At 40.4% G+C, this 16081-nt stretch overlaps 1 protein-coding gene across 10 annotated transcripts in view; it reads right to left on the reverse strand.

Moving 5' to 3' along the window:
• The window catches only part of LOC139745672 (alpha-N-acetylgalactosaminidase-like), a 98309-nt gene that overhangs the window by 36657 nt on the left and 45571 nt on the right, over window positions 1-16081 (reverse strand). For all 10 annotated transcript variants that reach the window (XM_071656064.1, XM_071656071.1, XM_071656062.1 and 7 more), the window contains one exon: window positions 13381-13555. In XM_071656064.1, coding sequence (XP_071512165.1) covers window positions 13381-13555 — 175 coding nt within the window. The remainder of the gene's footprint in view (window positions 1-13380; window positions 13556-16081) is intronic.

A 16081-nucleotide genomic window follows, 5' to 3' on the forward strand; every position in this document is an offset into this window, starting at 1 on the left:
AAAAAAAAAAAAAAAAAGTTTGTTGAGAATTCCTGGTAAATTATATGGGAGGGTATTGATTGAGAGGGTGAAGGCATGTACAGAGCACCAGATTGGGGAAGAGCAGTGTGGTTTCAGAAGTGGTAGAGGATGTGTGGATCAGTGTTTGCTTTGAAGAATGTATGTGAGAAATAATTAGAAAAGCAAATGGATTTGTATGTAGCATTTATAGATCTGGAGAAGGCATATGATAGAGTTGATAGAGATGCTCTGTGGAAGGTATTAAGAATATATGGTGTGGGAGGCAAGTTGTTAGAAGCAGTGAAAAGTTTTTATCGAGGATGTAACGCATGTGTACGTGTAGGAAGAGAGGAAAGTGATTGGTTCTCAGTGAATGTAGGTTTGCGGCAGGGGTGTGTGATTTCTCCATGGTTGTTTAATTTGTTTATGGATGGGGTTGTTAGGGAGGTGAATGCAAGAGTTTTGGAAAGAGGGGCAAGTATGAAGTCTGTTGGGGATGAGAGAGCTTGGGAAGTGAGTCAGTTGTTGTTCGCTGATGATACAGCGCTGGTGGCTGATTCATGTGAGAAACTGCAGAAGCTGGTGACTGAGTTTGGTAAAGTGTGTGAAAGAAGAAAGTTAAGAGTAAATGTGAATAAGAGCAAGGTTATTAGGTACAGTAGGGTTGAGGGTCAAGTCAATTGGGAGGTAAGTTTGAATGGAGAAAAACTGGAGGAAGTAAAGTGTTTTAGATATCTGGGAGTGGATCTGGCAGCGGATGGAACCATGGAAGCGGAAGTGGATCATAGGGTGGGGGAGGGGGCGAAAATTCTGGGAGCCTTGAAGAATGTGTGGAAGTCGAGAACATTATCTCAGAAAGCAAATATGGATATGTTTGAAGGAATAGTGGTTCCAACAATGTTGTATGGTTGCGAGGCGTGGGCTATGGATAGAGTTGTGCGCAGGAGGATTGATGTGCTGGAAATGAGATGTTTGAGGACAATGTGTGGTGTGAGGTGGTTTGATCGAGTAAGTAACGTAAGGGTAAGAGAGATGTGTGGAAATAAAAAGAGCGTGGTTGAGAGAGCAGCAGAGGGTGTTTTGAAATGGTTTGGTCACATGGAGAGAATGAGTGAGGAAAGATTGACCAAGAGGATATATGTGTCGGAGGTGGAGGGAACGAGGAGAAGAGGGAGACCAAATTGGAGGTGGAAAGATGGAGTGAAAAAGATTTTGTGTGATCGGGGCCTGAACATGCAGGAGGGTGAAAGGAGGGCAAAGAATAGTGAATTGGAGCGATGCGGTATACCGGGGTTGACGTGCTGTCAGTGGATTGAATCAAGGCATGTGAAGCGTCCGGGGTAAACCATGGAAAGCTGTGTAGGTATGTATATTTGCGTGTGTGGACGTGTGTATGTACATGTGTATGGGGGGGGTTGGGCCATTTCTTTCGTCTGTTTCCTTGCGCTACCTCGCAAACGCGGGAGACAGCGACAAAGTATAAAAAAAATATATATATATATATATATATATATATATATATATATATATATATATATATATATATATATATATATATATATATTTTTTCTTCTTTCAAACTGTTCGCCATTTCCCGCATTAGCGAGGTAGCGTTAAGAACAGAGGACTGGGCCTTTGAGGGAATACCCTCACCTGGCCCAATTCTCTGTTCCTTCTTTTGGAGAAAAAAAAAAAAAAAAAAAAAAAAAAAAAAAAGAGGGGAGGATTTCCAGCCCCCCGCTCCCTCCCCTTTTAGTCGCCTTTTACGACATGCAGGGAATACGTGGGAAGTATTCTTTGTCCCCTATCCCCTATATATATAATCATTTTAATTCATTCTGGAAAAGACTACTCAAAAGCAAATGGTTGACTTTCTGACAAAGAGCAACTACATGAAAACAGCATGGTTTTAGATAGAGCATGTGTAACTAAGCTCTCAAGAGTTGTATGAGAGAATAAGCTCACTCCTGACCACAAGGGAAGGCTGAGTGGACTCTCTCTATCAAGACTGCCGGGAAGAATCTGACACATAGGAGGCTGATTAAGAAACTGGACTAACAGGAAAGAATCAGGGATAAATGCCTTTGATGAAAAGATTGTCTCAGTGGGAGGGAAAAAAGGATGCACAGTAGAGGAGGCTCTTTCAAATGGTATGAGTGATCAGCGGAGTGCCATAGAGTTCGGTTCTGGGACCATTACTCTTTCTGACCTATGTAAATGTTTTGCTGGAAGGTACAGAATCCTACCAAATATGTTTACAAAAGATGCAAATGTTGAGAGGAAAGTGAAGAGGAGGATTGCATCAGCTTATAAAGGGACATAAACAGACTCCAAAATTGGTCTAAAATATGGTTGATGTAATTCAACTAAAGCAAGCATAAAGTAATGAGAATAGGACAAAGTACAAGAAGGCCTTAACATGATTACTATCCTGCATGAAATAAACTTCATAATTCTGTGTCTGAGAAGGACTTGGGAATCAACAACAGGCCTAACCAGTCATAAGAGTCTCATTAAGAGTAAGGTGAGGGGGACAAACTGCCTTGTAGCAAATATCTGAATATTGGTAAGGAAATATTTAGCAAGCTACTTGTATCCTACATAAAGCCAAAACTATGTAGAATATGCTTCTCAGCTTTGGTTATCATGCCTAAAGAAACAAAGTGCTAACTGAAAAAGAAAAGAGGAGGGCAACAAAGACGGTACCAGAATTAAGAGAGCAAAGTTAGAGGGAAATGCTGGAAGCTTTAGATTTACCCACCTTGGAAAAGAAAAGTGTGAGGGGTGACCTGATCACAACCTTTAAATTTTTTACAGGAGATCAATGAAGTGGAACAGTGAAAAGTTTTTTGAGAGATGTAGGGACAGAGCAACCTGAGGATATAGCATGAAATTAAGTAAGAAACAGTGAAATGGATGTGAAGAAAAACTTTTTTAGTGTAAAAGTGGTGGATGAATGGAAGAGAATGACTAAAGACATGATTAATGCAGACTGCATACATAAATTTAATAGGTTATATGAAAAAAGGGATAGGAGAGAAAGAATACTTCCTACGTATTCCCTGCATGTCATAGAAGGCGACTAAAATGGGAGGGAGCGGGGGGCTGGAAATCCTCCCCTCTCGTTTTTAATTTTCCAAAAGAAGGAACAGAGAAGGGGGCCAAGTGAGGATATTCCCTCTAAGGCTCAGTTCTCTGTTCTTAACGCTAATGCGGGAAATGACAAATATTTATGAAAGAAATGAAAGTAAGGAATATACAAGAGATGGGGGCCCCACTAGTATAAAACTCCCTCCCCATACAGTACAAACAAGTTATTACAAAGTGGTAGTTCATTACCCTGGAGATGGAAGGATGGAGTGTGAAAGATGCCTTGAGTTATTGGGGCATATACATGCGGGAAGTTGAGAATCATGCATGGGATGGAAAAAAGAAAATTAATGTGGTATACAGTGGGTGATGTGTTGTCAATGGACCAAAACAGAGCATATGAAGTAATCATGAGAAACAAATGGAAGGTCTGTGAGGCTTAAGTGTGGACATGGAATCTGGTTTCAGTACAGCACACATGACAACTTGATAGAGGATGTGTTCCTCATGGTTCTGGCCTATTACCTACTGTCTCTCTCCACTCAATAAATGGTCTATCCTCTACCACTACCCTATTCACTCTTATGCTAATGATTCCACTTTACACATTTTCAATTCACTTATCCTTCCCTCCTACTATTAATACTCATTCTCATCCTTGTACTGATCATATTTTCTCTCAGTTCTGAACTGTGCAGCATTTTGGAGAGAGGAAGCAGTAACCTTGCAAAATTTAATGGTGCTGAAATGAAATTTCTCCCTATATTTCTAAGAATAATTCTTTTCCCTTCGTTCAACTTCAGAACACCACAATTTGACCCTGTTGTAACATATATACATTGTGTATAATCATATCCTCCATTCTGTCCTGGAAACCCAACATAATAATCACAAAGTCTACTTCCCAAAAGCTGAGAGTTTTGTACAGGTGCCACAATTAACTGTCTTTTGAGCAGTGGGAAGTATTTAGGGAAGCAGTGATGGCTTTTGCAAAAGATACTTGTGGCATGAAAAGCGTGGGAGGTGGGCAGATTAGAAATGGTAGAGAGGGGTGGGATGAAAAGGTAAGATTATCAATGAAAGAGAAAAGAGAGGCATTTGGACGAGTTTTGCAGGGAAATAGTGCAAATGACTATGAGATGTGTAAAAGAAAGAGGCAGGAGGTCAAGAGAAAGGTGCAAGAGGTGAAAAAGAGGGCAAATGAGAGTTGGGGTGAGAGAGTATCATTAAATTTTAGGGGGAATCAAAAGATGTTTTGGAAGGAAGTAAATAAGGTGCTTAAGACAAGAGAACAAATGGGAACATCAGTGAAGGGGGCTAATGGTGAGGTAATAACAAGTAGTGGTGATGTGAGATGGAGATGGAGTGAGTATTTTGAAGGTTTGTTGAATGTGTTAGATGATAGAGTGGCAGATATAGGCTGTTTTGGTCGAGGTGGTGTGCGAAGTGAGAGGGTTAGGGAGAATGATTTGGTAAACATAGAAGAGGTAGTAAAAGCTTTGCAGAAGATGAAAGCCGACAAGGCGGCGGGTGTGGATGGTATTGCAGTGGAATTTATTAAAAAAGGGGGTGACTGTGTTGTTGACTGGTTGGTAAGGATGTTTAATGTATGTATGACTCATGGTGAGGTGCCTGAGGATTGGCGGAATGCATGTATAGTGCCATTGTACAAAGGCAAAGGGAATAAAGGTGAGTGCTCAAATTAAAGAGGTATAAGTTTGTTGAGTATTCCTGGGAAATTATAGTCATCACAAAGTCTATTTCCCAAAAGCTGAGAGTTCTGTACAGGTGCCACAATTACTCTTCTTTTGAGCAGCAGGATGTATTTGGGGAAGCAGTGATGGCTTGCGCAAAAGATGCTCGTAGCATGAGAAGTGTGGGAGGTGGGCAGATTAGAAAGGATAGTGAGGGGTGGGATGAAGAGGTAAGATTATCAATACAAGAGAAGAGAGAGGCATTTGGACGAGTTTTGCAGGGAAATAGTGCAAATGACTAGATATATTGTATAAAAAAAAGAGGCAGGAGGTCAAGAGAAAGGCACAAGAGGTGAAAAAGAGGGCAGGTGGGCAGATTAGAAAGGGTAGTGAGGAGTGGGATGAAGAGGTAAGATTATCAATACAAGAGAAGAGAGAGGCATTTGGACGAGTTTTGCAGGGAAATAGTGCAAATGACTAGGAGATGTATAAAAGAAAGAGGCAGGAGGTCAAGAGAAAGGCACAAGAGGTGAAAAACAGGGCAAATGAGAGTTCGGGTGAGAGTGTATCATTAAATTTTAGGGAGAATCAAACAATGTTTTGGAAGGAGGTAAATAAAGTGTGTAAGACAAGAGAACAAATGGGAACATAGTGAAGGGGACTAATGGTGAGGTAATAACAAGTAGTGGTTATGTGAGATGAAAGAGTGAGTATTTTGAAGGTTTGCTGAATGTGTTAGATGATAGAGTGGCAGATATAAGCTGTTTTGGTCGAGGTGGTGTGCGAAGAGAGAGGGTTAGGGAGAATGATTTGGTAAACAGAGAAGAGGTAGTAAAAGCTTTGCAGAAGATGAAAGCTGGTAATGCAGTTGGGTTGGATGGTACTGCAGTGGAATTTACTAAAAAAGGGGGTGACTGTATTGTTGACTGGTTGGTAAGGTTATTTAATGTATGTACGACTCATGGTGAGGTGCCAGAGGATTGGCAGAATGCATGTATAGTGCCATTGTACAAAGGCAAAGGGGATAAAGGTGAGTGTTCAAATTACAGAGGTATAAGTTTGTTGAGTATTCCTGGGAAATTATATGGGAGGTTACTGACTGAGAGGGTGAAAGCATGTAAATAGCATCAGATTGGGAAAGAGCAGTGTGGTTTCAGAAGTGGTAGAGGATGTGTGGATCAGGTGTTTGCTTTGAAGAATGTATGTGAGAAATACTTAGAAAAGCAAATGGATTTGTATGTAGCATTTATGGATCTGGAGAAGGCATATGATAGAGTTGACAGAGATGCTCTGTGGAATGTATTAAGAATATATGATGTGAGAGGCAAGTTGCCAGAAGCAGTGAAAAGTTTTTATCAAGAATGTAAGGCATGTGTACGAGTAGGAAGAGAGGAAAGTGATTGGTTCTCAGTGAATGTCTGTTTGCGGCAAGGGTGCACGGTGGCTCCATGGTTGTTTAATTTGTTTATGGATGGGGTTGTTAGGGAGGTGAATGCAAGAGTTTTGGAGATAGGGGCAAGTATGCTGTCTGTTGTGGATGAGAGGGCTTGGGAAGTGAGTCAGTTGTCGTTCGCTGATGATACAGCACTGGTGGCTGATTCGGGTGAGAAGCTGCAGAAGCTGGTGACTGAGTTTGTTAAAGTGTGTAAAAAAAGAAAGCTGAGAGTAAATGTGAATAAGAGCAAGGTTATTAGGTACAGTAGGGTTGAGGGACAAGTCAACTGGGAGGTAAGTTTGAAAGGAGAAAAACTGGAGGAAGTGAAGTGTTTTAGACATCTGGGAGTGGATTTGGAACCATGGGAGCGGAAGTGAGTCACAGGGTGGGGGAGGGGGCGAAAGTTCTGGAAGTGTCGAAAAATCTGTGGAAGGCGAGAACATTATTTCGAAAAGCAAAAATGGGTATCTTTGAAGGAATAGTGGTTCCAACAATGTTATATGGTTGCAAGGTGTGGGCTGTAGATAGAGTTGTGCAGAGGAGGGTGGAGTGTTGGAAATGAGATGATTGAGGACAAATTGTGGTGTGAGGTGGTTTGATCAAGTAAGTAATTATAGGGTAAGAGAGATGTGTGGTAATAAAAAGAGTGTGGTAGAGAGAGCAGAAGAGGGTTTTGAAATGGTTTGGTCACATGGAGAGAATGATAGAGGAAAGATTAACAAAGAGGATATATGTGTCAGAGGTGGAGGGAACAAGAAGTGGGAGACCACATTGGAGGTGGAAAGATGGAGTGAAAAAGATTTTGAGCGATCGGGGCTTGAACATGCAGAAGGGTGAAAGGTGTGCCAGGAATAGAGTGAACTGGAACAATGTGGTATACCGGGGTCGACATGCTGTCAGAGGATTGAACCAGGGCATGTGAAGCGTCTGGGGTGAACCATGAAAAGTTCTGTGGGGCCTGGATGTGGAAAGGGAGCTGTGGTTTCGATGCATTACACATGACAGCTAGAGAATGAGTGTGAACAAATGTGGCCTTTGTTGTCTTTTCCTAGTGCTACCTCACGCACATGCGGGGGGAGGAGGTTGTCATTTCATGTGTGGCGGGGTGGCAATGGGAATGAATAAAGGCAGCAAGTATGAATTATGTACAAGTGTATATATGCATATGTCTGTGTACGTATATATATGTATACATTGAAATGTATAGGTATGTATATGTGCGTGTGTGGATGTGTATGTATATACATGTGTATGTGGGTGGATTGGGCCATTCTTTCGTCTGATTCCTTGCACTACCTCACTAATGCGGGAGACAGCGACAGTTTCCTTGCGCTACCTCGCTAACGTGCAAGACTGTGACAAAGTATAATAAAAAAAATAATAATTTTCTATCTCCAGGGGTTTTATTCACCTCTCTATTAACTAAAGTGAAATCAAAAGCCTTGAGTCTCATTATTCTCATGCTATTACCTCTCTTTAACCTACGTTTCTGAACACTGCAATGCTGCTACTCTCTCTCTGTTCTGTAGGTATCATTATGGTCACTGTTCTCATGAGCTGTCTGCACGTGTCCCTACCCCTACAGATTCGACATGTGGCATGCAACAGGCTGCTGCTTCCCAAAGTTTCTGTGTGGAGACTGCACATCCAAGGAATGGCTGTTATGATGCTTCTTTCTTCCCTTGAACAAACAAGTAGTGGAAATCTCTTCCTTCTTTTAGCTATCCCCCTTCACATAACCTCTCTTCCTTTAAGAGTCAGGTCTACAAACACTTGCAGAGCCCTGACAAATCTTTTTCTTTTTCTTTCACCTGAGATGTCCTTAACTGGGGCATGTTCTGCCCATACCATGTTAGTCACTGTAAAAAAAGAAATATGGCCGTTCTTCGTCTGTTCCAGGTGTTACCTCAAAAATGTAGGCAATGGCAAACAAGTATGAAAAAATAATCATTGAAACAAAAATAATTTCTATTTATATGCTTTATATCCCATATTAATGTAAATCTTTTATCAAAAATATCAACACACTAATATCAAATAAGTTTAAAACATTTCAGCATTCTTGAGCATTTCTTAATTTTGTCGTAGGGCCTAAATTTTTTCTGTATGAAAGGATCTCTAGATACATATAATGATAGTCTATGAGTTTCACTACAGAATTAACCTTAACAGAACACTTCAGGAACACATCTACTCGATTAAATGAAAGAAACCTGAAAAATATTCAAATAATAAATGGCCTGAGTATTTATGTTCAGAAGGAAAGGATAGAAAGTAAAAGTAATGAGTTGTTGGACAAATACACAATTGTTGATTAAATGTTTTGAGTCGAATGAATAGCCAAAGAATGTATAGTTATATACTCTACAGTTTGCACAGTTATATCTTAAAACATGTGAATTACTAAATGTTTTTTAAGGCTGAACAAGCAAAAATGTGGACAGTAAATAACCGGGTGGATAGTCAAACAAATAGTGTAGATAATCCAATGAGTGAAGGTGCAGGTGGTCAGACAAAGGTTAGTATAATAAAGCTGGGGAAAGTACAGATAGTTTGAAGAGCAAAGTCAAAGACAATCTGTTCAGCAAAGGCACAGACAGCTAAACAAGTAAATGCAGAGGAAGCTAATCAAGTTAAGGCATGGAGATCTAAACATCCTAAGGCTAAGGTGTGGACAACAAAATGATGTAAAAGTACTTTAAAAAAGAAAAAAAAATGAGTGGATTTAATAAGTTGCTTTTCATCTGATATTTCTGGTGCTACAACCACAACAATGAGATATAAAACAGTTCTGAGGATCAAAGACTACAATTATGTGAAATCTGGCTGACGTACGAACAAGTAATTATATGTAAGTGTCACTTTAGAAGGAAAGTGCGAAGTCAAAATAAGCAAAGAATTCATAACAGTTAAGTGAGACTGCCTCTTCATATGTTGATGTGAAAGACCTGTCTTTTGAAATGTGAAAGGTCATAGTTATTGGGAAAATATGAGAAGGTATAGAGTGTTGGGAAAGAAGCAGTTATCAAAATGGCCCAAGCTTGAGTTGCCGATGGCCACACAATAATCATGTGATGCAGCAGCTTGCCGAGTATTACGCTGTGTAGCTAGTGGTGAGGGCACACAAGCAGGTATCATAAAAGCTTCGCCTCTAACTACAATTTACAACTTTAAAACCAAATGAAAATAATTACTTCAATGTTCTGCACCATCTTTTGAGTGTGCAGTATATAAAATAGACCCTAATGCTCCCTTCATAAAATATGAAGTTGCATTCCCCAAATTTACACCTATCATTCCTCATTAAAATAATTTTTCATACAGGTTCATCATTTCCTGCGTTAGTGATGAAGCACCAAGAACAGACAAAGAAATGGTCTCATTCACAGATATTCACTCTCTAATCGTCATGTATAATGCAATGAAACTTAAGCCCCTATTCACAAGTAGGCCCCAAAGACTTTTCTCTGGTATCCCTAGACTGCTTCATACATTCTGATTCAGCCCACTAACAGCAAGTCATCCCCTGCACACTACATCACTCCAATTTCCTCTACTCCTTGCATGCCTTGTACCCTCCAGTATGTTCAGGACCTTAACTTTTAAAGCATCTTTCACTTCATCCTTCCACCTCTTCCTTGATTCCCCCTTTTCCATGTTCCCTTCACTTCTGACATGTATACCTTCTTAGTCATCCTTCTGACAAGCTTACCCTCAAAGTCATCCTTTCCTCACACCTCTTCATATGTCCAAACCATTTCAGCACATCCTCTCCAGCTCACTCATACATACTCCTCTGAATACCACATGTCTCTCTTACCCTATCATTCCTTTTTCAATCAACCATTCTTACACCTAAATATTTCATTTTCAACACATTCACCCTAATTTTAACATTTTTTGTCTAAAGCCCACATCTCATATCCATATAATATAGATGGGACTACTATACCATCAAACATACCTTTCTTTCCCCTTAATGACAGCGACTTCACTTTCCTTTTCTCATACCCAACTTAAAGCTCATTTCAGCTCCCATGGTTCCATTCACTGCCATATCCACTCCCAGATATCCGAACACTCTACTTCCTTAAAGTTCTCTTCATTCAAAGGCACACTCCAAATTACCTCTCTCTCGTCACTAATAAACCTAATGACCGTGCTTTTGTTCACATTTGTGTTCAACTTTCTCCTTTGACACATTCCCCTAAACTCAAACAGCAGCTTCTGCAGTTTCTAAATCGAATCTGCCACAAATGCTGTATCATCAGCAAACAAAAAGTGGCCCCTCCTCGGCCCCCTACACCCCTAGCAAACTGCATACCTGTTCCTCTCCCTAAGACTCTTGCATTTACCTCCCTCACTTTCCCATCCATAAACACATGAAACAGCCATGGTGACATCACACACCCCTGCCACAGATCAAACTTCACCTGGAACCACTCATCTTCCTCTGTTACCACTTGCACATATACGTTACTCTTGGCAGAAACTCCTCACTGCTCCTAATAGCTATTGTGCCATACCATATATTCATAAATGCTACATACAAATCCTTCAGTTTTTCTAAGTATTTCTAACACACATTCTTCAAAGCAAACTTCTGAACCACATACCATATACCACTCCTGATACCATACTGTTCCTCTCTATTCTTATGCTCTTTGGATGGCACCACCCTCTCAATCACCACTCATCCACACAGCTTACCCAGTACACTCAACAAATTAATACCTCTGTAATTCAAATACTCACCTTTGTCTCCCTTGCATTTAAAAAATGGCACTAGACATACATTCTGCCAATATTCATAACTAACCAATCAACAACACAGTTACCCCCTTATGATATGCAACTGCAATACCATCCACTCCACTGCTTTGCCACACTTGATCTTATGCAAGGCTTTAACAACATATTCTCTCTCCAGTAAACCCCTGGCATGGCTCTCCCACTTCATATACTTCCATAACAATATCCTACATCTGCTACCCTATCATCAAACACATTAAACAATCTTTCAAAGTACAGATTGTACCTCTCTAATCCAGAGCCCTGTGGTCTGGTAACTCCCACAATCTGGCACATTTTGAATCTGCTGCCATTAGTTTGTGGATCTGCCAAAATCTGTTTACACTGCAGCCAAGCTAATCATCAGTCCTGTTAATTTCTTATATTCAGTTTTTTGCTGAAAATGAAGGCCAGAAAAGTTTAAAGTTTTGGAAAACTTTGAAAGTTTAAGCTCCCATGAAATGAAGGTGCAAGTATTTCTGGGGAGATGCTTATCTAGCAGGCTAAAGTTTTTCATAGGGAACTAAAGCTAGACTATGACTGTGAATATTAGCATTTATGGTTACACAAGTCTACGTAGAGACATGGAATTTCAGTACAGTGTGTGCTGTGAAAAGCGTAGTCAGACACAGAAGCTTGTAGTGTAAGGTCATATTACAAGAATCGATAAAAATTCCAATTCTCTATTAAACAACCAACCACAATATGTGCAGGGTGAGAGAGCGTGCGAGCCAGCTGCCTGGCTGGGACTCAGTTGTAAAAAGCCAACTACCAACCTATGGTTGTTGCATTATTTACCAGTCACAAAGCTGTGACAAAGTTTATGAATGAATTTGCACAATTAGTGGTAGTAGAAAACAAGCATATAATGCTGATAAATCTGCCCTGTACTGGTGTCATATGCCATGAAAAACCCTTGCCCAAGATATTGCGGAGTCTCCATCTGGAGGTACTTCTGATGTAAAAATAAAAACCTTGTTTGGAAGCATTAATGGTTGTATCATTTCCTGTTTTAAGCTTTGTTCTGCCTTTGATAAAAAAACAATATGTATGTGGAATAAGCTGGCAAGACTAGGGGTTAGGCATATATTTACATAGTGGGTTCCCTTGGGGTCAATTTTCCAGCATTTTTTGAGGTCCAGCGATGGCCAAGTCCCAAGGTTGCTGGATTAAAGAGACTCACCCGATACTCATTCAATCTCTTATCACTGCCTGTTACCACTTCCCCATTTGGCCCCTTCCTCAATTTTCCCATTTGTTTTCTCAGTCTCATATCATTAAGCTCCATGCAAAACATCTCATTTTCCCTGAAGTTTGCTGATGCTAGCTCACCCCTCACCAACTCTCACTTAATCTTTTTTCAGCCCTTGCACCTCCCTCTTAAGGACCTCCTGCCACTTTCTCTTACATATCTCCCAATTACTCGCACTCCTACCTCGTAAGAACTGCTCATACACCACACTCTTCTGTTTCATATCCCACTCACTACCCTTTCCCACATGCCACACACTTCTCTAGCATACGCCAGCACTGCTGCCCCAAACACATCTTATTCTTCAACCACTCCCCTAGTTTTGTTTACTTTCACCATTCTACACTCAATCTCTCCTGGCATTTCTTCAATCAAGTATCTTTTCCAAGCTCACTTACTTTCAACACCCTCTCCTCACTCATGCCATTTTCTCTTTTCTAAACACCTCTACAGATCTTCACTCTCTCTACCACCAGGTAATAATCAGACATCCCACTCAGCACATTCACATACATGAATCTCTTTTGCATGCCTATCAATTAGTATGTGATCAAATAATGCCTGCTTAACATATTTCCTTATGCACTCATGTATACTTACATATGTCTGTTTTTAAACGAGGTATTCCCAATCACCAACTGATTTTCAGCATACAACTCCAAAAGCTTTTCATTTCCATTCAGCATACTGAATACCCCATGCCTCTCAATTGTACCGTCAACTGCCACATAACTCAAATTTCACATTTAAAACACCCATCACTAATACCTGGGCTTTTGCATTAAAACTGCTGACAAACTACTCAGGTACTTTCAATACACTTGCCTCTCTTCATATTTCTTCTCATGTCCAGGTGCATATGCACTCATAATCATCAATCTTTTGTATTCCATTTTCATTTTTACCCATCTTAAAGAAGATGAACACTAATAACTTGGCTCCTTCTGTTGCATCTTTTAAAAAATGAAATACAAGAAAGGGGGGGGGGTGTTTCCAGCCCTCATGTCCCTCCCCTCTTCATCACCTTCTTTGACATGCAAGTGCTATATGGGTAGAATTCTTTCTTCCCTTTCCCCAAGAAAAAATAATGGAATCAAGATAAAGGTGCATCAACTCACCTTGATCCATATCAACGGGGTGAGAGTAGCAACCATCCAACTTGACATAGTCCACGCCCCATTCTGCAAATGTCTGAGCATCTATTTGTAAATAACCTAAAATGCCAGGATAGCCAGCACAAGTGAAGTTTCCATAATCCTCATAAATACCAAACTTCAGGCCTCGCTTGTGCATCTGTAAAAGATATTTCAAAGCTGTAAATTATGTATTTACAAGCAGACACTGTGTTCAAAATTTCAAAAGGTTATAAATGTAATAAAGTTAAAAAAGTAATATACATTATGTACATATGTAAAGTATAAATTCTTTGCTTTTCTTTCTTCTTTAAGACATGCTTGCTGTATCCCTCATCAGCAAGGCAGAGTTTGGAACAGACAAAGACTGACCATTTTGCTTACATCCACTTTCTAGTTGTCATGTATAATGCACCAAAACTATATAGCCAAGCTCTGCAGACTTCCTGGTGGCTTTACCTGGCCACTTCATATACCCTGGTTCAGCCCATTCAAAGCACATCACCCCATGTATATCACATCACTCCAATACTCTCTACAGTAAACACTGTTCAAACAGAATTCAATGTTTCAGAATTAGGCTTCTAACTGACTTTTTAGACCTCCTCAAACTGAGTTTGGTATCAAAGGAAATTTCTGTAAAAGCCCTTTCCATCACAAATTTAGTCTGGTAAGTAAAGGACCCACCGACCTAAGTCTAAAATGTACAGGAGTAGTCCATTAGTTCTCCATAATGATGGTCATCAGAATATATGCCTGCCTGATGTGCATCAATTCAGTGCCTCTTTTTTTTTTATTTATATGACCAACATATAAGAGCAGTGTGGTTTCAGAAGTGGTAGAGGATGTGTGGATCAGGTGTTTGCTTTGAAGAATGTATGTGAGAAATACTTAGAAAAGCAAATGGATTTTTATGTAGCATTTATGGATCTGGAGAAGGCATATGATAGAGTTCATAGAGATGCTCTGTGGAAGGTATTAAGAATATATGGTGTGGGAGGCAAGTTGTTAGAAGCAGTGAAAAGTTTTTATCGAGGATGTAAGGCATGTGTACGTGTAGGAAGAGAGGAAAGTGATTGGTTCTCAGTGAATGTAGGTTTTCGGCAGGGGTGTGTGATGTCTCCATGGTTGTTTAATTTGTTTATGGATGGGGTTGTTAGGGAGGTGAATGCAAGAGTTTTGGAAAGAGGGGCAAGTATGAAGTCTGTTGGGGATGAGAGAGCTTGGGAAGTGAGTCAGTTGTTGTTCGCTGATGATACAGCGCTGGTGGCTGATTCATGTGAGAAACTGCAGAAGCTGGTGACTGAGTTTGGTAAAGTGTGTGAAAGAAGAAAGTTAAGAGTAAATGTGAATAAGAGCAAGGTTATTAGGTACAGTAGGGTTGAGGGTCAAGTCAATTGGGAGGTGAGTTTGAATGGAGAAAAACCGGAGGAAGTGAAGTGTTTTAGATATCTGGGAGTGGATCTGGCAGCGGATGGAACCATGGAAGCGGAAGTGGATCATAGGGTGGGGGAGGGGGTGAAAATTCTGGGAGCCTTGAAGAATGTGTGGAAGTCGAGAACATTATCTCGGAAAGCAAAAATGGGTATGTTTGAAGGAATAGTGGTTCCAACAATGTTGTATGGTTGCGAGGCGTGGACTATGGATAGAGTTGTGCGCAGGAGGATGGATGTGCTGGAAATGAGATGTTTGAGGACAATGTGTGGTGTGAGGTGGTTTGATCGAGTAAGTAACGTAAGGGTAAGAGAGATGTGTGGAAATAAAAAGAGCGTGGTTGAGAGAGCAGAAGAGGGTGTTTTGAAATGGTTTGGTCACATGGAGAGAATGAGTGAGGAAAGATTGACCAAGAGGATATATGTGTCAGAGGTGGAGGGAACGAGGAGAAGAGGGAGACCAAATTGGAGGTGGAAAGATGGAGTGAAAAAGATTTTGTGTGATCGGGGCCTGAACATGCAGGAGGGTGAAAGGAGGGCAAGGAATAGAGTGAATTGGAGCGATGTGGTATACCGGGGTTGACGTGCTGTCAGTGGATTGAATCAAGGCATGTGAAGCGTCTGGGGTAAACCATGGAAAGCTGTGTAGGTATGTATATTTGCGTGTGTGTGGACGTATGTATATACATGTGTATGGGGTGGGTTGGGCCATTTCTTTCGTCTGTTTCCTTGCGCTACCTCACAAACGCGGGAGACAGCGGGGAAAAAAAAAAAAAAAAAAAAAAAAAAAAAAAAAAAAAGACCAACATACAAGGTTCTCTACACTGACATAAACATAGTTTTACACTAATTTCCAATAATCTAATGGAGCAATATTTGGTGTCTTTATAACTAAAAAGTTAACATAAAGTAAAAATCTTAAGAGCCAACAAGGAATAGCTTGGTCAATGCCCACCAGTCTGAGATTATATGCCTGCTTAGTCAACACATAAACAAACTTAGTGCTTGTATTCTCACACAAGTGGAGACTGAAAGAGTGGTGGCATACACAGAGCATCAGACTGGGGAAGAAAACTGTGGCTTTAGAAGTGTTGAGGATGTGTGGATCAGGTGTTTGTTCAGAATAATCAGCATGAGAAAGTCTCCAAAAAGGAGAAGGATTTGTATGTGGCAGTTGAGGACAGCTGGTAGGAAGCAAGGGTGAAGGTATGTAGAATTTTTTGGAAAAGAAGAAATGTTATGGTAGATAAGAA

The sequence above is a fragment of the Panulirus ornatus genome, chromosome 62 (genome assembly GCF_036320965.1).
Source record: "Panulirus ornatus isolate Po-2019 chromosome 62, ASM3632096v1, whole genome shotgun sequence".
Classification (NCBI taxonomy): Eukaryota; Metazoa; Arthropoda; class Malacostraca; order Decapoda; family Palinuridae; genus Panulirus; species Panulirus ornatus.